We start from the raw sequence: 26,524 nt of genomic DNA on the forward strand, positions 1-26,524 counted from the left end.
GCTTTATTTACTACTTATATTTAAGAACTCCCTACAGTTTGGCTAAGCTTTCAGCAGGAACTTGTTATGCCATCTTGCTACAGCAGCAAGAAGCAGCACCTCTGTTAGTGTCTATAAGCATTCTGAATTTTTTATGAATGAAAATGAACACATTTGATTTATGAGTATTTCCATCACTACACTATCCAACAGAAAAACTTGCTTTTATTGAACGCCTCGAAGAACATTCTCAAGGCCAGTTATAAGCTCCAACCATGTGGGAGAGAAAAAAGCAGGTCTCTAACAAAATTACCGTGTCAGAAGAGATAAAGCAGCTTAATGCCTGCAGTAGTCTGATGACTGATATTAACACTGGATGGAACCCAGCATGGATTAGCCTTAGTCTGCATTAAGTGGCTGTCCCTGTGCTGGCAGAAATGTAAGCAACAGTTGATCTCTAACACCATTTTGCATCACAAGATGAAACAGAAGAAAAATGTCAAAAAACTCTTTTAAACTGCAACATAAGCTCCAGGGGTTAACCTACCCCAAAGTCTGCAACTCAAGTTACATACCTTGGATGGTCAGCTAGGGCACAAATTCTGCAAAATTAACTGTTTCAGGCCAGGGATGGACATTTTTTGGTACTTCTTTGTTTTTAAAAGGTGACTGTTTTCAACCCTGGCTCAGCCAAAATGCACCTGCCTGTATTACAGTGAAGGAAGTGACGGTGTGTTTGGCAACATAGCAGGAGTCTTCAAAAGATATTTTCAGCTTAAAGGTAAATTTTATGCAATACTCACTTTTCTCTTCTGGTTTTCTCTAACTTGTCTTTCAAAATCATTATCTCCTTCTTGAGGGCAAGCTGCTGGCTCTCTGCATCCCGCAGTTCTTTCTTCAGGCTTTTTATTTCATTAGCATGCATGATTTCCCGTTTAGATAGTTCCTCTTCATAGAAAACACTTTTCTTCTCCAGGTCTGCTTTTAATTTAGTGATCTCTTGCTGGTGTTCTATACTGCTTACTCCAGGTGAGCGACCAACCTGTTTTTGCTAAAATAAACAGCCGTAAATTAGTACTCAAGGATGCAGAAAATGAAGCTCAATAACAACTCAATATTCCTAAGCATATGTTTAGAAAATATCCCATTACAGATCTGAGTTAAACACACCTATCCCAATGTTCTTGAAAATTTGTTACAGCCTAAATCTGAACTGTACCCTTTATCAGTTTGTGATTTAAATAGAGTAATAGATTTCAATCCACTGAAAATTTGATCATCTCTTTAAATATCTCTGGCCCCATTCTGACCCCCCTTTACATGCAGTCAGAAAGTGACCACAGAATTGGAGGACTTTAATGTTCCCACTCACACCACTGATAGCAACAAGTTCATGTGACTTTGAGGAATGCAGAATAAGGACTATGATATACAGACAGCATATTTTAAAGCACAGATAAGTAGTGGAAGAGCTATACTAAGACAAGCAGAGTCTTAACTGAAGGCTAAAATCTAGCTACAGAAACACTATAAGGATTGAATAGGTCAGGAGGGAAACCTGACCTATTTTACTTAAACTGATCATTTACATCAGAGTGGATTAATAGGAAAAACAAGCTTTAAACAATAAGAGTAATTACTTCACTTCTCGCAGCTGCATAGCTCTCTTAGTGAGGTCTTCTGGCATGTCAATAGTCTTTACACATTGCTTCAGGATACATACACATTTGCACCAAATGCTGCACTCACTAAACTCAATGTCCTGCCATAACATAGAGGAGGAGCAAGATCAGGTTCAAAATGAGATAGTGGCATGACATGCACTGAAATCCAAGTATGGAAATACTTTTGTATGTAAACACATGTAAAACTTGGTTTGGATTTTTTTCTATTACTTAAATCTGTAATTAAAGGTAGTCTAAGGAAAGGAAATTACTTAATACAAACACTGTGCCTTGAGATAGTGCAGGTAACTGGAAAACCTCCTTCCTTACAGTGACTGACTCACAACTTTGGGAGGATTGAAGATACTTTGTTAATTATACCTCCAGTCGTACCATGAGATATTAAAAACCTTTCAGTCACCCTTAATTAAACATGGCTTTGGGTACCAATTTCCTTTTGTTGACGTATGAATAGACTTTAAGAGCTAAATGTCATTGTGGAACATTAAGATGAGCTGAGTTCCTAGGAGCAAGCTGGGCCTTGCTCTTAGTACCAGCAGAACACCAAAGAACCCCCTAAATGTATGAGCCAGATTGTGCTGCTACCACATCGTTTTCTGTAACTCATCAAAACAACCATCTGTTTTGATCCAAGAGTAAAATCCTGTCCTTGGCATGCACAATGTTGAATTGGAGAAAGAAGATGCAACCCTAACAGGAGATGGTTTGGAGAAAGAAAGAATTAAAAAAAAATAATTTATACACACGAAAGAAAATAAAAGAAAAAAAGATGATATAGAAACTTTCTTTCATGCACAGGCAGTTAACTACTGAACTTGTTTGTTACTGCCCAACATACTGAATTGCCTACTCATATATGGCAATGCAGCACATAAGTTTAGGCTGCGCAACATCATCTATTAGGTATGCAAAATGTTTTGGTGGTGGTTCACATTTTTTTTGCACAATGAAAAGGTAATACTAAGACAGTAAGACAGATGGTGCAGAAGAAGTGAAAGCTGGATGGCATTATGTAATGCCTTATACAGAGCTAGAGTAACAGAATAAAACAGAGTACACGTTTTGAATTGATGTAAGCCTAAATTCCAAATAGGTGTTTCCATACATGCCTGTTTCAAGTGGACAAATGATGCAAGTGAGACATAATGTATTGCCTGGTACACAGGTAATTTAGATGCTGTTGAATGCACCCCAGGATGCATTTTGCCCTCTTGGCTGCCAGGCCACAATGCTGACTCCTACCGAGCCTTTGTTTTGTATATCCAAATACATGACACACACTAGCTCCCCTTTGTCCATGCACCTACTGACAACTTCACAGAACCCCAGCAGGTCAGTGTTGCTTGCAGGATTTGGCTAGATGGGAGGCGCGCTGCCTTCTCAGCAGGCTCTGCTTCATCCATGAGCTCACTGACCTTATTGCTGACTACAGCCTCTACCCCTTTCCTAAGGAAGTTGCACCCACTCTTCCGCAGTTTCCAGGACCTTCTGGATAAGGGTTACAGTCGCACAGTGGGCCAATATAAGAGGGTGCATGTCCTGGTCAATAGTTCTCTTACTTCTCACTTGAGTTCCTCCAGAACCCCCTTGGTGAGGCCACTGATCCGGGGGTAACTTCACATCTGCCAGCTCTACCGCTTCCTGCACATCTGGCTCAGAGCAACCCAGCTCATCTGACCAACCTGCTGCAGAGCACACATTCTTTGTGGCAATCTCCCCTGCTTCAGCAGTAAAACTGGTCACACCAAAAACTCATTGAGTGTTTCTGCCACACCTCTATCAACTCAGAGATTTCCTTTTCATCCCTGCCAACAAGCAGCCCCATGAGTTTCTTAAGGTGGCTTTTTGGTTTTTATTTAAAGAGCTTCCCACAATCACTCTGAACATCTTTTGTTAAGTATTGGCTAAATTCTCTTTATTTAGCCATCAACATCCTGTTTATACTTGACCTGCCATCATTTATGGGCTTTTCTATTCTCATTTAGAGAAGCTTCCGTTTTTACATTACATATTGACCTTTCTCTATGACAGGCTTCTGAACTTAACTATAGACAACAACCTCACATGATCCAAACTGTGTTCACTGAATTACAAATTATTACTAAGAAAGCTACAAGTCCCCTTTCCTCTTCTGATAAACTTGGCCTGGTGTTATAAATCAGCATATCATTTATTATCAACAGATCTCCAATACATTCTTCTCGCCTTCAACTGTCATACAAACTCTTCATTGATGGTGAAAATTCATGAAAGGAGGTGAAATACATCTTAATTTTCAGATAACCATCTGAATTCACAGCAGTAAAAACTTTACAAATCCAGACTTCATAGTGAATGGATTTCCTTATTTTCATTTAACAAAGGAAGGCAAAATAAAAGAATGCAAAATAACCCCCAAATTCTCTGCGTACTGACTCAATGTTGACAACTGGCCCACGGAATTCTAATTAAAGAAACATGTTTATTCATGTAAATTAATGCCAGAATAGGCCTAACCTGACATTTTGCAAAGGAAGTGTAGAATTCTCCTGGTGAACGAAGACTGGGAACAGATCTTGCTGTAAATGAACAATAACCCTGATGTGAAAACTAAAAACTTTCTTATTCAATTTCTGAGAAAGTCTGTTTCTTCAAAGCACCATATAAAATGCTATATCATAGAATAACAGTTTACATTCTTGGCTTACTTAAATTACATTACACATGTAAGCAATCTCATCCATATAATGCCTTCATGCTCAATGCTGTTCTTGTGCAAAAACATCTCAACTCCTGGCTGAGAGGCAGAATACACTAAAACTTCTCCTTTACAGTTACATCATATGATATCTATTGCGGAGGAAACACCATCTTTCTTTTGACTGACATACTGAGGAGCAACACAGCACACCAAAAAACCTATACAGAAACCTGCCTAAGTTGCAGGTTTATCTTCAAATACCCAACCATCCTACGTGAAAAAAACCCTAAACAAAACCCCCCAAACAAATGGTTTTGCCAGGTAAAGTTAAACAAAGTAATAATGGGAGCAAACGGGTAAGAAATCATCACATATTAAGAAATAGTTCAGTGAGCAGTGAACACTCTGGCCTGAAAAGTACATTAGGCAAATGTTCATTTTTCTGGACAATAATGCCATGCATGCTTGCACTAATATTCAGCATCAACTGGAGACACAGACTGACAACACCCTTTTGTCCTACATCTGAAAGCAATCAGACAGATCCAAGTCCTACTTGACTAGTAACTTTGCAGGTGTTAATATCAAAATAGACTAACCTTTAGCCCTTCTACTTCGCTTTCCAACTGTTTAGAGTACTGTTCACTTCTCTCTCGCAATTTCCTGTCTTTGGATGCCTCAGCAGCTGCAGCTTCAGCTTGGACTTCCAGCTACAAAAGTACATAAGTTTTTAATAGGTAGGATTCTTTTTTTTCCCCCAAGAAAAATTCTATTGATGGTATGCAATATAAGAGGTAAATCTTCAGCACTAAACTGAAGACTTTAAATTCTTAGCAAACAAAATCTGTACTGCTTGAAACAAAGAATTAAAGACTTACAGTTAACATAGAAATTATTTTGCCAGAAAACCTTACATATAGCTACTATTTCATAGATTCTAAGCAGACTTCTCACCACTTACTTCTTTTTTAAGTCTCTCTGTTCTGCGTAACTCTTGCCTTAAACTTTCTACTTTCTGCATCACCACTTCCATTTCTTCCTCCTTATCTCGGAGCTGGCGGGCAAGCTTTTGTTTTTGGGAGTGTAAGTCTGTCAGCCGCTCGTTCATCTCTGAGAACTCCTGCATTGCCAATTTCCGCTGGCTGTGTGCATCTTTCAGCTCTTTGGCTTGGGATTTTAATCTGTCACTAGACTCTGCCAGTTCCTACAGTTTAAGAAAAGAATGAAGTAACAAACCTAGAAAGCTGCAAGGCCAACTCTGTGTCTGGATGCGCATCTAACACTTTCTCCGGAGTGAATAGAAACTACATATTCATGTCTTTTCATGAATGCATCAATGACACAGATTATATGCCTCTACACATAAAGAAAAACGCCAGGATTTACTCTATTAAAGTTAGTAAAACTGCATAAATGTAAACCAAGTAGGAATGTACTCCATTATTACAGGTTAAACACAAAGGCTTTCAAGCATCTGCATTAAAATATAAAAATACCTTGCTTTCTTAATTAAAAAATATTATTAGCATAGTTTTTCAAGAGCAACTTAAATAAAAATAGTACTTATCATAGCTGCTAAATGATTAAACAAAGTTTTTGCATTAACTGAATGGCAAAGTCTGCTCTATGAAAATTTCTACTTCAGAAGCTTTTGAAAACTGACCTGCAATGGTGAGTACGATTTTCACACACTGTACCTTAGTATCAAATGCTACAGAAAGCTTGGCAACAAACCACTAGTGATTAACAGCCATATATGACAATCATCCTTTTAAAAGATCTCACACGAATTAACAGTGCTAGTGCTGTGATAACTCTACAGCACAGTACATTCACAAAGCTTGCTGTGACCTAGATCTGTGCTACTACACTACGAATGAAGGACTACAACAGCTTAAATGGCTTAATGATGTTCAGCCAAACCGGACCAGAACAGAGAAGCAAGGAAAAGACAGTCTGAGGATGAAAAGAGCAGCAGGAAGAATTATTAATATTTGGCTCTGTTGTCATCTGTACAAATTTAAAAGCATTTTCTAAGGTTGTTAAAACAGGTCCTAATCGCTACATGTTTTAGAAGAGAGATGGTCTTTCTTCAAGAAACTGGCAGCTTTCAAGGTTATAAGAGCCTTAAGGGTTAAAAGAAAGTGTTAAATACAGCTGCCACATCAATATTGAGTGTGAACTCCAAAATACTGGGCCAATATAATAATGATGAGAAAAAGGCTAGTGTATTTCACACCTGATTACAGGTTGATTTAACTATGAATATAAAAACAAGCCATGAAAGACGGTGTTGTAAGTAAGAAAACAAGGAGACATAAAAGAAGAAACAAACCCCAGTATTCTTTAACTGTAGCAATTTCAAATTACTTTTCAATCTTAAGGTTTGGGCAATTTGTCACATCTCTCTTCCAGAAACACTTCTGTGACACAGCCTTAATACCATATTCTTGACATTTTTTCCCTGCTACAGTCTTGCCCATACTTCAGATTGTATCAGTCATCTGCAATAAGTTCTGCAAACTACTATAGTTATCACCTTAAGCTGAAGCTGTAAAACCTTTGCAAGCACCAAGCAGTTTAGACCATGGAGTTGTTCACTATCTGGAAGCAGCCACCTAGGACCACCCAGCAGTCATATACACAACATGTTAAATAACGTCCTTGTCTTCAAAATAAAGGCAGAAAGCAAAGTAGGTCACGCTACACATTTATTATCTGCTCATTAATTTTACTGCTGAACATTATTTCAAGCAAAATGAACAAAAATAAAATAGTCTTCAGGGTTTACAAGAGTTGCTGACAAATTGCTTTTACCTTATTAAGATCTTCTCTCTCTTGCTTCAGCGTTCTGACCTGTTTCTCAAAAGCCTTTATTTGTCTGGAAGCATCATCCAACTCCCGCCTTGCAGTGCTGGCCTCTTCTAGCTGCTGCTCTAGCTGACCAGAATCTAGAAAAAGCAGCAGACATCTAAATATCTTAAGGAAAAAAAAATGAATCATTATTCTAGAATACCATAGTCTAGCTCCTTGAAGTCCCCTTCGCTATTTGTTCTGGCTTCCATTTAACCACAAAAGAACGTAGTTCTTATCTGGTTTAGAATAGGGAGTAGGTTGTTTCAACTGCCATTATCTGTTTTTACTGTAACAGAATAAAAAGCGATAACTTGCTGCAAAACAACACAGAAAATGATAACAATTTGTCTTTTCGCTTTATAATAATCATGCACTATACATAATTCTGTAATGCATGCTTTAACATGACCTATACATTTGACTTTTATGCACTGTGATGTAATATATAATGCATCTTTTATTACACTGTAATTATAAACAGTCTCCCTCCTCCCCCCTCATTCTCCCAGAAAGAAACAGTAAAAATAATGGGTCACTCAAGAGCTGGCAAGTGTTCTCCTGTCAATACACTTAAAATGAACTTCAGATGATTTTACTTATTTCTAGTATGACAAATAGTTGTGTTTATGTGATCTGCTTTATTACATCTATAAATACAGGCAAGCTATTACAACTATCACCAAGTGCCAGTTACACGACAGTACATTTCTACACCACAGCAACATAATATCATATAAATGCACTGAAACGCTACAACATGGAAGGCTGAAATGGCAAAAAATATGGTAACTGAAAGTTTCTAGCTAGTGGGTGTGTTTTATCCTCTCCTAGTCCTTCACTGAAAAACAGGAATTTAGAGCAAGATATAAATGCAGGTGGGTTAATTCCAAGGTCTGTGAAAACACCGGACATTTTGCCTTTGATTTTAGTTGTGGCAGGTCTTCAGACCATGTGGTTTTAGCCCCAGAACAGGAACCCACCTATACTCTTCTATATTCTTTTACTACATTTTCATAAACACAACCCAAAGAGACTGGCTCCTGGAGAAATCAAATATAAAACCACAGACATTTTGAAGAGCTGTAATTTCTGAAACACAAGAATTTTATAAGAAAACGAATACCATTAGCTTATACCCAGACAAATATTCACTATTGTTTTAATTCATTGACTCTTGTTTAAAAACTTAAAAGAATGCATTTAAATAAGAGACATAGCTCAAAGTCAGAAATTATCAACACCCTTTCTTATGTAGCCTACTCTGAAGTCACTAGCAAAAAGAAAGTTTATATATGGCTCTGCTGAGCCAAGATAAATCTCCGTGCATGAACTACTTTGTTCCACTGCTCTGTTTTCTTCTTCCATCGCTGCCCTTTACATATTTGGCAATATTAAAGATTCCTCAAAGTTTTCTCCTATGTAACTTAGCGAACAAAAATTACAACTTTGACCTCAGAAATTGAAAGCAGATGGGAGCTTGTCATTTCCTGGAAAACCAGATAGACAAGAAAAATGTATTTTTCTAAGGTCCCCCTGGTGACACTCCTGAATTTGACAGGATTTCGTGTTCATTTTTTATTACCTTTTTAAGCAGGTGTTTACTCTTACAGCTCCAGAAGAGGCAGTAAAACAGGTTAAAGAATATAACCACAAGCTAATTGTGACATATGTGTAGTAAACAGTAATTTTCCATCTCATCACCCTAGTTACTGCTAACATTTTAGCTAATATATGCAAACACTCACTGTAGGATGTTATTGCATTACATTTAATTGTCCAAGAGATGAGCCCAAAGCATAAAATTCAGCTGTGCACCTGACCTGAACCTTCTTAAAGTTCATCACATCCAGATTTGGAAATTCAGGTTATTCTAAAAGCCACCCAGAAAACTTGGAGCTAGCTCCCTTAAATTTGGAAGCATTCAGACATGACCCTCGTTTGGTTTGTGCCTGTATTCTGTCATTACTTGAGTTCCAAAATCTATCTCACAAAAATAAAACCCCATAAAAGCAAGCAAACCAGAACATTCTCTTTGCCAATTTGATAAATTTTGCCTACAACTCAAGGCACAAATTGAGAGTCTTCTAACTAGTGCCTGTATTGTCTGGACCACACAAGGCATTCAGTATATACTTGGAAAGATCTAAGTTCTGCAGTGACTGGGGATGGATAAGACAACTTTACATCTTCCTCATTTGACCACATTATTTGTTTCCAACCCCAAACTAAAAGCACATATTGTATCTAGCAATAAATATACAAACGTATATGTAGCGTGAATCAGAAAATTCTTAGTGGACAGTTAACAAAAAACCTTCTCAATATTAACCACCTTCACCAGACACCGACAGCTTTAAATTTGGAAAGAGGCATTGGGCGTACTGGGGAATGTTACCACCCTTTTTTTCCCCCTTCCATTACCAAAGGAAGGGAACAATACATTCAGCAATGAACTAAACTCTAAGCTGCAGCTCAACAGTCAAGAGTAAAAAATAATTTAAAGCTGATCCTGATGCTTTTCTATGAACGGCTGGTCCCACCCAAAAGCTGGTCTTGTAAATGTTGCTGTTCTGTGGTCTCAAGGAGCCAAAACCAGAGCCAAGGACTGCTGCAGATCAGGGGTTTCTGATCCTGTTGTCTTTTTCCTCCTTACAGCAGCAAGTGGAAGGACATGTGGCTGGAGAGAAACTTCACAGAAACCTTTGTGCTGGCATAGTGCCAACATGGCATCACTCAAACCAGAGGGATCCTCCCTGAGCTAGTTAAGCCCTGTTCAGATCCAAAACTACTGCTTATTGTACAACACAAAACTGCTGCATCATGCCAGAGCAGCTGTCCAACTGTACATTTATAACAGACTTACAGACTACACAATTTTAACAACGTATAATCTACATGCTGCAGTCTGCAGTTCATACATAGGATGTTTCTCCCCCATAACGGAGTGGCAGAGCCTAAACACACCAACCAAATGTCTGGAAGTTAAGTTCAAGTTATTCTTTCTGTGGGTGTTGCTGCTGGCATTCCTGACACTTCCAGGAACTGAATGAAGTCTTTTCACAAACATAAACAAGAACAAATCCTTTTTGTAGTTTCCTCCAACCTTCCTCTCTTTGAAGCTACCTCTGCTCTCAAGATCCTATTTTGAAGAAACCATTAGGGAGCAGGAGAGCAGAAGTCCTATGCTGTGAATCAATACAAGAGACAATTCCCTTTAACTTCATTCAGAGCATCACATCAGGAATACTGACTACTAGTAGCAAACCTTTAAAGTAGGATATAAAGATATTAGCTACACAGATGGCAAATTCGTTCACTATTAGCTATATACAACCTGGTGGTGCAATAAAAGCTCTCCCTCTGGAAGTTCTTAAAACATGAATTGCCAAGATCTGGGACAGTAAGGCTGGAAAAAGATGGACTTGAATACATCAGGTATCTCTGAATCTTCCCTTAAGTGTCTCCAGTAACCTCTTTAAAAACACAGAACACTGGGCTAACTAGATCTTTGCTTTTTGACTAGTTTGAGAGTTCTAAAGAAAGGCAGTATGACATTAATTAAAGCAACTGAGCTCTTTGTCTGCACGGATTTCAAAAACACTTTTCAATCTTAAAGTACTGAGATAGTTGATAGCCAAATTTTTAATTATCTTTGTGAGCTCTCAGAAGCAAAGGAATTAAACTGAAATGAAATAAATGTTCGGGTTTGTGAGAAATGAGAGCTCGCTAACAGCAGAGCTGAGAGGTGGCTCTTCTCCCACCCATCTCCCTTTCCTTGTATGCTTCTCCTGTCCACATTGTGCTGATTTATCAGATCGTAAGTTGATTGAATTCTTTTTATCTAGATATTCTTTTCTTGTTTAATCGAGTGAATTAAAGAGAGTCTGGTGCATGCACAGTGAGAGGAGAGTTCATGCAGATGTGGGCAGGACCCGCTTCAGTGGCACGGTTTTGTTCGGTCAGTTCTGCTGCTCATGGAACTGCAGACTTGGTGTCCTCTCTCATGGAAAACATCCTTCATTACTCCCTGCCACTTGAAAAACCCAGTATCACTGTAGTTCATGCACACAGCCCACCTCCCAGATAACCCAAGCTTTTCTAAAAGTACTGTTCCAAGATAATGCTCAGAAAACCACATCTGCAGCTTGAACAAGCTTTTAACTCCACATCCAGTTACAATGCAGTCACTAACAGCACACTACAAAACTCTGTGGTTTCAAAGAAAATATCATCAAAATTGCAATCACATCTCCCAGACTTGGCCCATTCAAGGAAAATTCAGCAGAAAATAAGATACTGAAAAAAATCAACTGATGCTTAAATCATAATAAAACATCCTTCTATCAAATAGTTTTAATACTATTAAAACTAGTAGGCTGGAGTCTTCACTCCTCATGTTTACTCACATAAGCAAGAAACAACACCTTCCTTCCAGTTTAGTAGACATGTATCTTCACACTCTTGCAGTACACAATGCAGGAGGAATGAGGGGGGGGAAAATCCAAACCTAACTACTACTATGGAAATTGGTCATGGTTTCACAGGGTACAGCCTGATTCACATTCATGTAAATGAGCAACACCGCAACTTAAAACTTGTGGAATTTTACCACTAGTAACAGTAGCACAAATCATTGAAATCTTCCTTCTCCCTTGCAACTGGAATTACTCAAGTACTGAATATGAAGTTGAATTTGTAGAAAATGTTGAGCTACCAATGATGAGTGAAGGATAAAATAAGTAAAAATAGACTGTGAGGCTCTCTTAGAAAGCAGAGTAGAATGAGTATTACATTAGGAGAAAAAAAGTCATGCTATAATATTGTTTCCTGTTACATTTTTACATTAATATTTACAACATACCTGTTACCTGTTTCTTCAACTTTTCAATTTCTTCTTTCAAACTTTTAATTTCTAGATCTTTGCTTGCTGTTATTGGGCCATCCACTGTTGAGTACTGCAGAGCCTGGACTGTCTGGGTTGACTCTAGAAAAAGATGGAAGTGGGGTACAAATTACATGCCTGATAATCTGAGGGGTTCAAAGATATATTATTAATAAATCAAGACATGCCAAATGACTCTCCACTGAGGATTCTACAATTCATAACTTCCAACTGCTGCCAATTTTTCAGTACTTGTCAGCTCGACAAACTAAGTTCTTAGAGGTTTGAAGAATGAAATCTTTATGCCAGACTAATCAAGGCATGGTGTGAACAAAGTTAGCGTGTTATCAGAAGCTGCATACATGGGATATTTTGGGTATAAACAGTAAGAAAAGTTTAATTTGTCAATGGAAATAATAAACAGAATTCTTTTGTGTTAGAAAGCTTTCCAGGAGGTACATTTCTTTTTTTCCCACAATATAAACTTACAAAGGTTATACACAGTACCTTACAAAGCCGCAAGTCAAAAAAGTGATTGAATGGATTTTTTAATGACTGTACCTTGCAGTTTTCTACTAAGTTCAAGCTTTTCCTGTTCTAGACGTCTTATTCTCCTCTCATAAGCTTCTGTTGCTAAGCTATCCTCCAAAGTTCTTTGAATGCTGGCATCAAGATCCATGGAGGGTGGTCCAGCTGTCAGTCTTAGACAGCTGCGATCTGAAAGCACACTGGGGGGAAAAATGAAACAGGACTGGATTTTACAACAGGTTGTGTTTAAAATAATTCTTTAAAATGAACCAATAAATGGTTTAAATTGTTGATGACCATGTAATTTATTATACAGTCAAATACCACTTTGTTAGTATGCACACATTAACATTTTAATTCCTTTTTACCTAGCATGATTATCTCCTCAATGCATTTTTTTGTTACAGAAAAGTGCAGAAACTCCTGAGTAAAAAGGATCACTATGGACAGTCTACATCAGCCAGGTAGCAAAGAGCAACAATGTAGATAGTTAGTAAGATTATAATAACAGTTTATTTTAAAATATTCAAGTTTCCCCAAATACTTTAACGACAACAATCACAACAAATGGTGTGAAGTTATCATATGACAACCAGGGCACACCCATACCAGAAATGCTGTGGCCCTGACTCTGTGGATACTCATGTAGTATACTCATGCTAGCATGTATGTAAAATTATGCTTTTGAAGTCCCCAGGACACGGCACATAACCAGCATTAAGCACATGTGTTTGCAGGAACATAGGCCTGGTTTTTCAATGGTTGTAAACATTACCTATTTATTTACTCTCACAAATGATCAAGAAACATACATGGATTTCCTTGGTACTGCTCAATTTAGCAGTAGAGATGCACATGACAAATATCACTTTAATACTGAGTATCAAATAAAAGTCTTTTGTTTTTTCAAAATACCCATCCAGACTTACAAGAGTGTCAAAGGACTAGAAATAAAACAATATTTAAAGTTTAATAAGCTAAATCCTTTCTGAGTCCACATATCTGCCTGTAACTTTGCCATATGCAGTTAACGTCATATATTGTCTGAAAACCACCTTTCTCAACAAAACTCCTCTGAACACAGGTACTGCCTTTCAAATTCATGTCAGTTTTATCTGCAGAGTGCTCACTGTTTTGGACAAACAGCATTTCATATTAAGGCCCAGTCATTTCTTCACTAAACCACATTCAGTGGTATCTGTTTGGTATTTGCTGGTTTCAAAGACAGAACCTTATGATATTTTGTAACTAGCCTTCAGATAACTTACCAGCTACTTGTATACGTGAAACCCACAAATGGTAAATGATGGCCAGAAAATGCTGTGTGTGATGGTGGAGGCATCGTTTCCTAGAAAAATAATAGGACACTTGAGTTAAGTAATATCCTACCAGACTTAAAAGAAAAAGATTTCTGAATTTAACCATATGTGAAGTGTTAGTGATAATATCAGATTAACTCTATCCACAATCATCCTTATCTACTGCCTAAACATGAAACGGCATCACCTAAACCCATTTATAATAGCATGCAATATACAAAAATAGAGCATGCTGGCATAAAAAATGCTTTTCTAGTTAAATAGGCTACTGCTGAAAGAAAGCAAAATATTACATGTATTAAAAGCCAATTTATTCTTTTTTTTTGTTTCCAAGAAGCTCTTGGCACAAAAAGCATCACCTTTTATACTCTTCTCTGCTATTTCATCAGCAAGGCTTCTTGCCTGTAGAATTACCAGCCCCACTTCTAACTTTCTGAAGAGAACAACAGTCAGACGTTCACTAGAAAGAAGTAATACAACAGGGTTTTCTAATCCGATTACTACTCTGACCATTTCTTACTTCATTTCTCCTTTTTCCTGCCAGACAAATAACTACAAACCAAGACAAATCTTAGAGCTCCTCCTGAGGCTAAAATAAACCTGTTGCTATATTAATCTAACCATTATAATTTCTAATACTCTTAAATATCCTGTTAAGAGTTTCCTGTTTAACTGCAAGATGCAAGGTTTATGTTGTTATACTAGAGATGGCCTTTACAGTCATCAAAAGAAGCTCCCTAAGATGATGATTATGATACTGAAAGTGCTAAAAGGTTCTAACCTGTCAGAAAAGGCAAATAAAGATTTTTTTCTAAACCCAAATGAAAACCCACTTGTTTTTTTTGTTGTTTTTTTTTTTGTGTGTGTTTTTTTTTCCATGGAAAACTTGGCAGGAGAGAACAGGGAATAAAACTGCATTCAACAGAAATCCCAAATCACCTTTTCAGTATTGGCATCAGCTGTATTATATCACAACCTTGACCTTTTTAGCAGCCAAAAATCTTCACAGCAAAAAAGAGTTCCCAGAATAAAAAGCAACATCAATGACATGGCTGGACTGTGTTAAGTACAGTCAGTCTACATTGTTGGGCATTGTGGAAACTAAGGACGAGACCAGATTACAAAGCCTTAACTTTCCACTAATTAATAATAAAAACATCACATTACAGACTATAGTTAGAAAAGGTAAAGTTCTTCAGTTCTCCTCTATATTTTATTTTCACATTTTATAGATTTAAGTTTCAAAACCATCTTTACAAATGGCTTAAGAAAGACTAAATGCATAATTGTGTGATTTAAACAGCCCCCACAAAAATGTTTAGTTACCACACAGGTAACTGAACACCGATTCTAAAATATGGCTTTCAGCAACCTGGTTTCATGGAAGGTGTCCTTGACCATGGCAGGGGGGTGGAACTGGATGATCTTTAAGGTGCCTTCCAATCCAAACCGTTCTAAGGCTCTATGATATTGTATCTACTGGTAACAATGCCAGATTCTGTAAAAGTATTTGTTTCTTTGTCAGAGATCAAAACCACATTTCCTGCTGCTTTGGCGAATTTAACTGTATAGCCACACTGACAAAATGACAAATGAAACCAAGTCTATCATGGCTATCAGAAAGGCTACTAAACCAAATAGTTAAAAGCTAAAACCCAGCAGAACCTAGCCTGCCTGAACAACACAGTTTTGCCCCTTGTGCTTATGTGAACTTCTAAAACACACATTAGAGTCACTGAATAGTAAATCTATGGTTTAAATTCATTTTTCCATGGGACCAGAGTCTCATCCAAAGTTCAGGCAGTACAATAACAATCACGACTTTTCAGCATCACCTTTTCTCTTCAGCATTGGGCCCACTGCTGCACACCATTCAAATCTTGCAAAGAATTTTAAACAAACAAGGTCTAAAAGTCTCATGGGCTTATCTATGGCGCTGACTTTTGGAACAGCAGTGCAAGAATGTGAAACTTCCTCCCAAGATACGTATGAATGATGGAGGGGAAAACACCTCCATGTTACACAGAAGGAATCTGAGGCAAAGTAATATTAAATCCAATGTCCAGCAATTGAAGCAAAAATGTAGAATACCCTCAGTCATGCAATGTCTTAGGCTAGGTTCTTCAGAGGTTCTGAGGTGGTAGGTGTGAAAAGAAATGGTAAAAACATTAACCTCCTTATATTAAAACAGAACAAAAAGCAACCTTCAGATGTTTCAAATTAGGAAGCTGAAAAAGAACTTCTAGAAACATCTCTAACAGTCAGTGGCATTGATTTTCACCCCCATGTCTAAAGCAAATTAAGAACTGGACTCAGTTTTCACAGCTGACAGCGTAATAACTCATCACAGGAGCATTCTTCCTTCACCTGCAGCTCCCTTCTCTTTCACAGCGGTAACGTATTCACACTGCACAGGCACCTTTTGCAAGCCTCAGCCAGGAGATGATGCTCTCAAAAGGAAGACTTGTGCACTAGGAACGCTAGGAACTTGTTACTGCAAATAACAGCTGTATGTGTTAGCTAAATATGTGTAAAGTTACAATGAATTTACCAAACTGAAGTTATCCCTACATGTGTGTGTTTGGAGGATCAGCTTCCAAACTGTGAATGTACTGCTCCCTACACTTCTTCAAAGCAGAACACAGTAAACAAGCACAATGCAATAAACTGACCCTTCCATGTATTTTGTTCTAAAGTGTATTACAAAAGCAAAGTTTTCAGAATATTAATTCTATACTTACAGAATTTTTTAAGCAATCATCATCCACATCAAAGTTTGATGTATCAGTGGGGCTGCTGACTTCTGGGATGTAAGGTGCCTCACAGTTTCTAATGTTGTCCCAGTCAATCCCAGCAAAGAATGGGTGGTTCTTAAAGTCTTCTATCCCATTTTGTCCAAGTCGATGCTCTCTGCTACAAATGAGCCTTCGGATGAGGTCCTTTGCACTTTCAGAGACATCTGTCACTTGAGCAGGAAACTGAAACCTCTCCTTAAAGATTAAAATAAGAGAAAATAATTTACTACCAAGAAGAAGCTGGGAAATCAACCCTTCTTCATGAAAATTATTATGTAGAAAAAGAAATGTGCAAAAACTCTAGTTCTTAAACATATCCAATCAGGTTTCTCGGAAAAAGACTTCTCCAAAGTACAGAAGCTATTGAAATGTTTTTATTTCCTAGTTTTTATTCTATATTTAAGTTTCCCTTATACTGTTGAATTCTACTGCTACCTCCATGTGGAAGAGTATTTAAGAATCTTCTGCCAACCAGTGGATGTGCCAGAAGGAAGTAACACAAAAGGAGTGATGTAATGTAGCCAAGATTTACTCCATAGAGTGAACTAAGAGCCATCTTTCCAAATCCAGATTTTCAGTTTTGAACCGCTTTATCCTAAAGCAAAGCCATCTGCAATCCGTAACCATAAACTTACTACATGGAAACGTATTTTTTATTCTACATTTATGAACATTAACATAATGAGTACATAACCCCCCCTCATTTTAAAATAAGCTGTCAAATTACCCTATTAGTCATTAAAAATTAGCTTAGAGACAGAAAAAGAAAGTGCACTAACTTTGTGGTTCATTATTTTCCCATAGGTCTCCACCAAGGACTCAGCATAAAAGGGCGTTTCTCCATAAAGCATTTCATACATGCAAACGCCCAGGGACCACCAGTCACACTCGGGCCCATACTTCCCTTTTCCATCTTCCATGGCCTGCAAGATTTCTGGAGAGATGTAGTCTGGTGTTCCGACTGCCACTGAAGATTGGACCTGTAGAAGTTACATTTATGGGACTAAAATCAACTTCCATCGTTACAGACACTGCTGTTTGGGGCACTGTGCATGCATATACAGGTTAAGCCAAGTGTTCTGGTTATAACAATAACACCTAAAGGCTTCTTGAATACAAAACTTAAGCATCCAAGGCACTACTTTAACAGGCATCCCAATAATATACTTTTGCTAAACTCTTCCAAATATTTAATAACAGAGAATGAACAAAACTGTCAATTCTTAGGCTTAGAACTGTTAAGTAATTATAGATTAGGTAACCACATATATTAACTCAAATAGTCTGTAACACTCTGGGGCATGATTAACATGCTGGAATTATATTCTAGTCACACCTACTATACACTGTGATGAGACAGAAATAAGATGACATGCTAATAACTATTTAAACAGTATATTTCTATTTAAATAGCATATTTCTATTTAAATAGCATGTCATCTTATTTCTGTATCTCACCCTGCTCATACTAAAGCTTACGTTTTCAATAAGGATTAGAGTTTAGAGCTCAAAAGAGAGATTCATCAGCAAATACCTAGTCAGTAATGACAGTATATCTTCTCTTTATTTATTCATGAGTAGACTATACGATCTAAAAAGCTTTATATACAGTAAATCCAAGCAGTGTGCAGGCATATTTTGAACCAAGGTTAGTTACATACCAATACCATTACAATTCCATTTCCTTTGACATAAAGGCACCTTTTCTCCTTCCTAGCACACATTGTAGTGTCGAGCAAAGAACTGAAAAAAACCATATTTAGGAATATCTCATTCTTTCTCATTTACCGTTCCATCTTCCATGAGTTTCAGACAAGAACCAAAATCTGCTAATCGAATATGTCCGTTCATATCCATCAAGATGTTGTCTGGTTTAATATCCCTGCAATTAAAACACATTTCAGAATTAGTACAAAGTTGTTTTGCGTAACATATAGTGCAAGCATTAGCTCTGCTGCGCTCTTAGCATTCAAAACCTGCAACAGATCAGTAGACAGAACACAATTATTCTTTTGGTGAAATCTACACTGGGGACATTTCATGGCAGAGGCTACAGACCAAATTTTAGTACTACCTGTGCAGTCAAATTCCTCTCATCTCTCACAGGTAGACAGAAGAACCATACTAGCGCTGAAATTTTGTACGTAAACCTTTTAAGTCATCTGAATAGTTTTAGTGAAATGGCAGATGCATGCTTATACTGAGCTAGAAAACAATCCTTAAGGTCTACTAGAGAACAAAGGTCAACAAAACCCTACAATAACACATACACATTTAAACGTAGTGTCTTTCATCAACATTTTTCTCTCATGTACACCACAGTTCGTCATGTCTGTCTGCCTCTACTGCTACTGAAAGGACCAGCAAAGCCATTGCACACACCACTGCAGCTCTGCTGGGCCAAATTCTACAGCTGTTTCATGATACACATGGAAAAAATCCTTCTATGTAGGCAACATAATAAATACTCTTATTTTGCAAATTTGACTCTTCCGGGTTTTTTTCTTTCGTGTTTTACAGATACCTGAGTACACTGAAGTACAGACAAATCATATGCTCCCGGTGTGCAGCTGACCTGGATGAAAGCATCCACACTCCCTAAGTTACCTGAGAAACATTTATTGTTCAACTTGCAAACCAGGTTCAAACGTTGAAATTCCTTTTCATTAGATAGACCCATTAAGCTACATTTTTATAAATATATGACATTACTACGTCAAGTCTTACTCCATTCTTATTTATTCTAGTCACAAGGTACAACTGTATGAAGTACTATAAGCACTTTCTCAGTGAAGAGCCATTTATAAGACATAGGAACAAATGTTCTAAACCAAATACAAAAGGGAAACCCTGACCTTGTTCCGTTCCTCTAATAACTTACAATTGAATGTCATCAATGGCTTTGCAAATTCCAAAACATTCACAAGTGAACATATCCACATTGTACCTGAGAGGAATTTCCATTTTGTTTTTCAGGTTTTTTCTTTTGTTTGCTTTGCTTTTTTTTAGACAAAAACTGAAATACAAGCAATGTTTACAGGGAAGCTATAATGGAAAATAAAACAGCACCTTGAACAACATTACAGAAGCAATGGCACAAAGGTGTCACACTGTTATAGGCTCGGTAACAGTACGGTGTCTGAAGAAAGTACTGAGCTTGTGCTCCCCACAGACAAGCAGACAGAGCCCCAAGCTGGAAACAAATTTTCGCCAGGTTCCAAATACACAGAACCATTTACAACACGAAAACATTCAGAAATCGTACTTTTGCATCTCCCAGCTGTGCATAAAGACAGTTCTTTACAAAGCAAACCCAACAATTAACTGAGTCCATTTGCTAAATAACGTTCTTCCACTTAATTTTTGCTGACACCAAATATGCCAAAAAACCTGCAACCTCCAGACTGAGAGAGTCTTATTTATTTTACACTCACCCACTAAAAACATTCCTTAAGCATGTTTCTAAATAAAAACAAACACATGTTATTGAGACCTCTGGAATTACAACTTCAGTTTAAAACACTTTGCAAAAACATGCACCTAAAATCAAGTTCCTCATAGAAGCTGGACCTAGTTCAAGCTAAACAAAAACATGAGTCACCCTTGAAGCTCCATTTATCCATGGCCTATCTTTTAATATATTCCCAAGAGAAATAATAATAGTAATAACCATCATACTAACCTCCCCCATTTGATCTCACAAAACAGCAGAAAACATGAAAAATCTCACTCTGTTGCCAACACTGTGCAAAACCAAAGCTGCAAACAGCACTGAAAGCACTTAGAGGAACAAGTATTTGCCACAAATGAAGTTTGTAATGCTCAGTAATAACTGCATAAGAACGAATTTTATAGTTAAGGAAAAAAAGAGGCAGACTTAATACATACTAATTATTCTCAGCTGTGGTAATAGAAGGCTAATGAAATGTTCTGAATTCAGCTGAACTACATCAGTAAAAGACCGTTTGAAAGACAAGAATTGGTGGCACCTGCAGAGCCAAGACCACAAGCACAGGGAAAGTTAAGAAGCCTAATGAGCCCCAGAGAGGAGCAAGGAAGGGGACTGATTATTGCCCATGTATCTGAAGAGTTCAAAGGTGGTGATTATGGGGAAAAGTGATCATAAAGCCTGCACCTCCAGTGAGGCTGCAGTTGTTAGATTCCACCCTAATTATGAGGTCTGTTTCAGGTCTTTGTTTAGAATGACATTTGGTGGTGACTCTCCTTTAGGGATCAGAACTGAATTATCTCCTGTTCTCCACCTTCTCCGGCTTATCTGTTTCTTCACTGTATGAATTAGGTCCCTCTTCCCACACTTCCATCTCAGCTGCAGTCTTATTTACATCATTGCCCGCCTCCTAGACTCACCTCAAAGATGTCCAGCTCTCCATGGCCTATCAAACCCAAGCCTCCTCCCCTTTTATTTCATTCTTTCACTCACAGTTTCTTCACTCCCAAATTCTAGTCCCTCTGCATATAAACATTTAAATAACCTTTTTTCCTCCTATCTCAGTTCTCTTCTTCTGTCACTTCTGAGATTCCCTTACCTTTCCTCAGGCTTCCCCTCTACACAATGTGCAAATGGGTGCAGGTTAGCACAGTTACACCTTCTACAAACCAAGCTAGTACAATTTTGTCAGATGTACTCCACAGTGAATTACAGGGACACAGGTATGCATACCCAGAGAAACACAAGCCCAACACATTGCTACCTGAGGTTGTGAACTGAGCAAAGACAGCTGTTCTACATCTTTCTGAATGAGTGATACACCAGCATCAAAGGAGCTATAATTCTGAACCAAATAAACTTATTTAAAAAGAAGTATGTGAATTTAAACCATGGCTCCAACACATGGTACAGGAGTGACTTTTATGAGCTGCACTGGCCTTGACTGTAAGTGAAAATCAGCACTGCACAGCAGATTGGATGTAGTGATGCTCTTTGTATCTGTTTTGCAGTCTTTCATTATTTGCTCCTGTTCATCTGGAGAATGCAATAGGAATAAATGGTCTGCGTGATACCTGCACAGAAAATGAGTGTGAAGGCTTATGAAAAATATCTGAAAAATTTTTAATTAATCATTTTCATAAGGCTTCTTATTCCTCAGATTGGTATGTTTACCCCAGTGACTTCACTTACCTCTCTTTAAAACAGTTTACTTTCTTAAGCCATAATTGAAACCCAAACATTTTACATACTAACTGTGTTAATATAAACGCCACTCTGAAACAGGACTACAGCAGATACCTGGATTATTGCCATTCAGTTTGACTTTTCTGTTAACGACCTCGTGTAGAATTTCATTTGTTCAGAAAGACTCAAGAAAATGTATTCCCTCTGAGACATGCTAAATCCATAGCACATTCCAGCCATAGAACAAACGAAAAAGAATTTTCACTATATGTGAATGTATTTTTTTCCCCTGGATTCATTTCTGAGCCTAAACAAAACTTCAGGAATCGGAGGTCTTGCATATTGAAATTTGGACTAGACAATCTACTTAAGTTCCTTCTAACCTGAATTATCTGATCATCTTAAAGTAAACCGGTTCCTGAGGTCTATGTCATTCTCTGAATCACTGAATCGCTGTTTTTGAGTTATTTGCAAGACCACATGGAGTTCCTCGGGTCTACAAGCAGATTCTAGAAGAACCTTCATTCTATTTCATAGGCAGCCTCATGAAGGCAGGGGATCACACAAACAGAAAGGAAGATACACTTTAAAAAAAAGGTGACATTTAATGCAAGAACCATAACAGAATGATAAAGAATCAGTTGTGTCAGACACTACCAAAGATTACGTCAATGGACCAGCTCCCAGGCCCACAGCTTAAAGTCTATGTGATAAACTTACCACATAAGTAGCAGTTAAGAGTTTGTGAGCAGTACATAAACTGGTATTTAAAAGTTTGTGAGCAGTAGGAATCTCTCTTCTTGGTAACTGCACAGTTACCATGCAGAATGTAATCACTTTGGTTATTCATTTGGAGTGCGTTTATCCTTTTTTTTTTCACATCAAAAAGGATCAGGCAGAAATGGAGGAAAAGGTGAATCCTTCTCTGCAACTGCTATCAACAAAAGGTGGCCAGATGGTGCAAGGGGGCACCTCTCAATTATGTCCTCAATGAAATGATCATTTTGGATGCTAATGGACTGTCCTCACGTACACAGCTGAGCTCTTTAAAAAGCACTGAAATGATAATAAAGGGGCTTAGGTGGTTCTAAATGCAACTGCAACGTGAGCCAAGGCTGAGAAAAGAAACAGACCTGTCTTAAAGCAGAAATTTGACAGCTGAGCTACCAGCTTGTTTTAGCCCATTGGATAAGAAATGGATAATCTGGAGAACAAATTCTTATTTGTAATGTCGACATTATAAAAACATGGAAATGAATTGATTTTCCTGAACAGGTCACACACCCCAAGACATGCTGTGCTTGGACAGTACAGAACAAAGTGAATAGCTTACATTATTTTCCTGTGAAATCTTCACATGAACAGTAGTTTTTTAATGCTACCAATGCAAATTGAGATATCAGCAAATCAGAAAAGCTGGCACAGAGAAACTGATCCAGACAACTCATTACTAACTGACAATTTCGCAGCACATTATTCCCTCATTATATATGCAAGAGCATTCCCCAAAAGTATAAATCAAAAGGTTACAAGCAGACATCAATGATTCTAATTATCCACTCTTACAACAAGAAATGGGATCCTTTGCCAGGTTACCTACCCAGAAAAAAAAATATATAACCAAGATCTTACTGCCAGAATGCCTGGACTTTTTATCCAAAATTCTTCCAGAACACAGGATTATCCTTAGTCAAGACAGAAGTTTGGCAAACTGTTTACTTCACTCCCTTCTGCTGTTTCAGGTTTTTTTTCTTCCGCAATCCTCCTCACACAAAAATGCTACATCCACGATAAAAAATGAAGACATTTGGTTTTGGCAAAACTCCAATAAAAGGAGAAAATCTGGTGCCTGTGAAGTTCTTATTAAGGTATTCAGCAATGCCATACTGACAGCTCAGGCCAGATCCACAGAGGGAAACAGCTGGTGAGCTTCCATCAGGAACACTCCTCAAAGGATGCATTTTTTTCCACAGTCAAACCTATGGACATTGATGCCCACCAGCTTATTTCTGTTGTCCAGTTCAGCGTACTGGGTTGTATCAAAGTCAAAGTTGCCACATTCTGCCAACTATAGTTTATCTGAGTTCTAGTGAGCAAAACTAGAAATAGGCTCCATCTGGCAGAAAGAGCGATGTGCACTGAGCCAAATTAGATTTGGGCAGTCGGCAGTTATTCTTTAGTAATCCCAATAAGATAGGCTGCACAAGATAGCAGCATGAGAAAACTGGGATATGTTGTACTTCATTAACCGTGCCTCTTATCAAGACTCTACTGTGCCTTCTCCTAAACAGACACTCCTCCACTTCTGGGTGGAATCCAAAAAGTGAGTATTTCAATTGACTTCAAAATCATTTAAATCACTTTGATCACAACCTTACTATTTACATAGCACCCAAACAGTTGCATCATGTTTGTATATTAAACAAAACCTGTTTCATGTAAAGCTGACAAACTAAAGTGTGCAACTGAAAAAGACATTGTAGCCTTGCAGTCAACAGGAGTAGTCAAAAACGAAACACTTTTTAGTTTAAGCCTTAACAAGCAAAGCAACTACATGAACAGAAAAGAACCCGATAAACAACCTTATTTTAAAATTACAATGAGGAGGTTCAACTTGTTTTTTTTCTTAAACAGCACCTTGATGCTGTAAAACTCCCTTGTTTTCTCATTAACTCTTGATCATAAATCATTGTGTCTGTGTTGTTGCAGAAACACACAGTAATTCACCACTATTAAAAGAATCTTGCTACTCTCAGCAGCAGCAGATGCATCTAAATCTCTTAAAGTCAGTGGACAGACTCCCACCGATTACTAGAAAATATCAACCTAACCAAGACAATAAAGGGTCTAGATCTGTGATACAGTCAATATTTATTGACCAGTGTGTGCAATTTTGTATTTACACTGTTACAGATCCTTAGAGAGTTTTATTCTTAGAAATATCACAAAACTAAATGAAACACAATACAGAAATCAAGGTTTCAGGTACGAGATGCAGCACATGTGCTATATCATGTACAGAATCAGGTACTGAATCCAAATTTACTCAATTTCAGACTACACATTGTGCCAAAGAGTACTTTTTTAATCCCTAATCCAGATTGAGAGAAGTAAATCCCGCGTCTCCTGAAAATTTGGTACTTAAATTTCTCTCTTACTACAAAGAACCTGCACCACAGCCTTGAAGTATAAAAGGCAAAATGGACAAAGGCGAATTGTTAGCCACACTGAGTGTGGGAACACAAGAAGTAAGGAATGTAAATCCCAATGAAAGATCCTTAGGTGAGACAGCAGAAAACACTTTCATAACAACAACAGTAAGACGCTGCAACAAACTGCTTAGGGAAATTTCACCATCTCCAGCACTGTGATTTTATAGAACTGGTTAGACAAACATCTACCAAGACGGTTTAGCTGTAGCTCGATCTTCCCTTGCAGCAGTAGAAAAGTATGAATTGACCTCTCCAAGTCCTCTCCCAGCCCTTCTCTCTACAGCCTTTAATTTCTGCCACTCACGCAAGTATCCTGGACACAACACAGTATTTACCTTATGGTATCCAATGTTCTTTATTAATTTCAAATGCTAATAAAGGCAATAATAACAAACATCAGGGAATGAATGCATCAGCCAACACATATACATCTAGAGTTTGTTCAGGCACCAATATTCATTCCTGAACACTTGAACTGCATGCAATTACTGGCTTATAAACATATGCTCCACCACATCATATTGTAATGTCCTAGAATTAATTTACCTTAGAAAAATGTCTCCCCATGGCCTCTGTGCATATGTATTTGCTTTCAAATAATGGACCTCTCATCTACACCCTAAAACAAGGATAATTATTTTTCAAAGCTGCTTATACCCAATTTTTTTCCCCTTCTTTAAAAAAAAAAGGGGGTGACTTAAAAAATCCTTTTTGATAAGTGCTTGGCAGCTACATCCCCCCCTGGAGTTACTGTCTTCTATCTAAAATGCTCATTAACTGACAGAACCTTTGGAGAAAACCCTCACATCCAGACTAGGCTCCTCATACAGTATCTTGAAGAGACGTCCGGCCAAAGTCATTTGTGATGTCTAAGGGTTATTTCTATTGTCTTGTCAGTTTTACAGACTAAAACCAGGAACACACTCTGTTCCACTTTAAATTTCTACCATTTTAAATTTAGTACCTTACAATGCTGATTTACAGATGTAATTTTAAACACCTACAAAATAAAACTAGAAGACTTGTAGACATGATCAGAAGAAAGACAATTCCTAATGACAAACAATTGTGGACATAACGGAAGGTCTGATATCCAATGCATCCTGAAACTGATAAATGTTCAAGCAAAACTCATTCCTGAGTTATTTATATCAGACAAAAAAAAAAACACCTTGTAGGAACTCTAACGTAAAATTAGGCACACAGAGAATTGAAAATTTGAATATTTAATAATGCATTGATCAGAATAGCATTGCTGAGTAAAAATTCATGCATAGAAACATGAGAGCCTTGTACTGTATTTCTTTTTAGGTAATTTTAACAGGCTTCAAATAGCTTTTTATGATGGTCATTCAGGATGCAAATTCAAGGCACAAGTATGAAAGCTTTGAAAGATGTGCAAACAAGATGATGGGAGAAACAAACCAAATGTTCTTTGTTGTTTTTTTTTTAGT

The 26,524-nt window shown here is 37.6% G+C and overlaps 1 protein-coding gene across 9 annotated transcripts in view; it reads right to left on the minus strand.

Moving 5' to 3' along the window:
* The window catches only part of CDC42BPA (CDC42 binding protein kinase alpha), a 176,021-nt gene that overhangs the window by 55,817 nt on the left and 93,680 nt on the right, over positions 1–26,524 (minus strand). For 8 of the 9 annotated variants that reach the window (XM_061475226.1, XM_061475225.1, XM_061475219.1 and 5 more), the window contains exons 7-16: positions 18,513–18,606; positions 17,504–17,704; positions 16,671–16,919; positions 13,879–13,958; positions 12,644–12,810; positions 12,062–12,184; positions 7,162–7,295; positions 5,306–5,548; positions 4,944–5,054; positions 783–1,030 (exon numbers count right to left, since the gene is read on the minus strand). In XM_061475226.1, the coding sequence (XP_061331210.1) occupies positions 783–1,030; positions 4,944–5,054; positions 5,306–5,548; positions 7,162–7,295; positions 12,062–12,184; positions 12,644–12,810; positions 13,879–13,958; positions 16,671–16,919; positions 17,504–17,704; positions 18,513–18,606 (1,650 nt within the window). The remainder of the gene's footprint in view (positions 1–782; positions 1,031–4,943; positions 5,055–5,305; positions 5,549–7,161; positions 7,296–12,061; positions 12,185–12,643; positions 12,811–13,878; positions 13,959–16,670; positions 16,920–17,503; positions 17,705–18,512; positions 18,607–26,524) is intronic. The other variant, XM_061475223.1, reaches the window with a different exon arrangement.

Source organism: Pezoporus flaviventris, unplaced genomic scaffold (genome assembly GCF_033815535.1).
Source record: "Pezoporus flaviventris isolate CSIRO_AGI_PZ_B2104156 unplaced genomic scaffold, CSIRO_AGI_Pfla_v1 ptg000083l, whole genome shotgun sequence".
In the NCBI taxonomy this organism is placed as follows: Eukaryota; Metazoa; Chordata; class Aves; order Psittaciformes; family Psittacidae; genus Pezoporus; species Pezoporus flaviventris.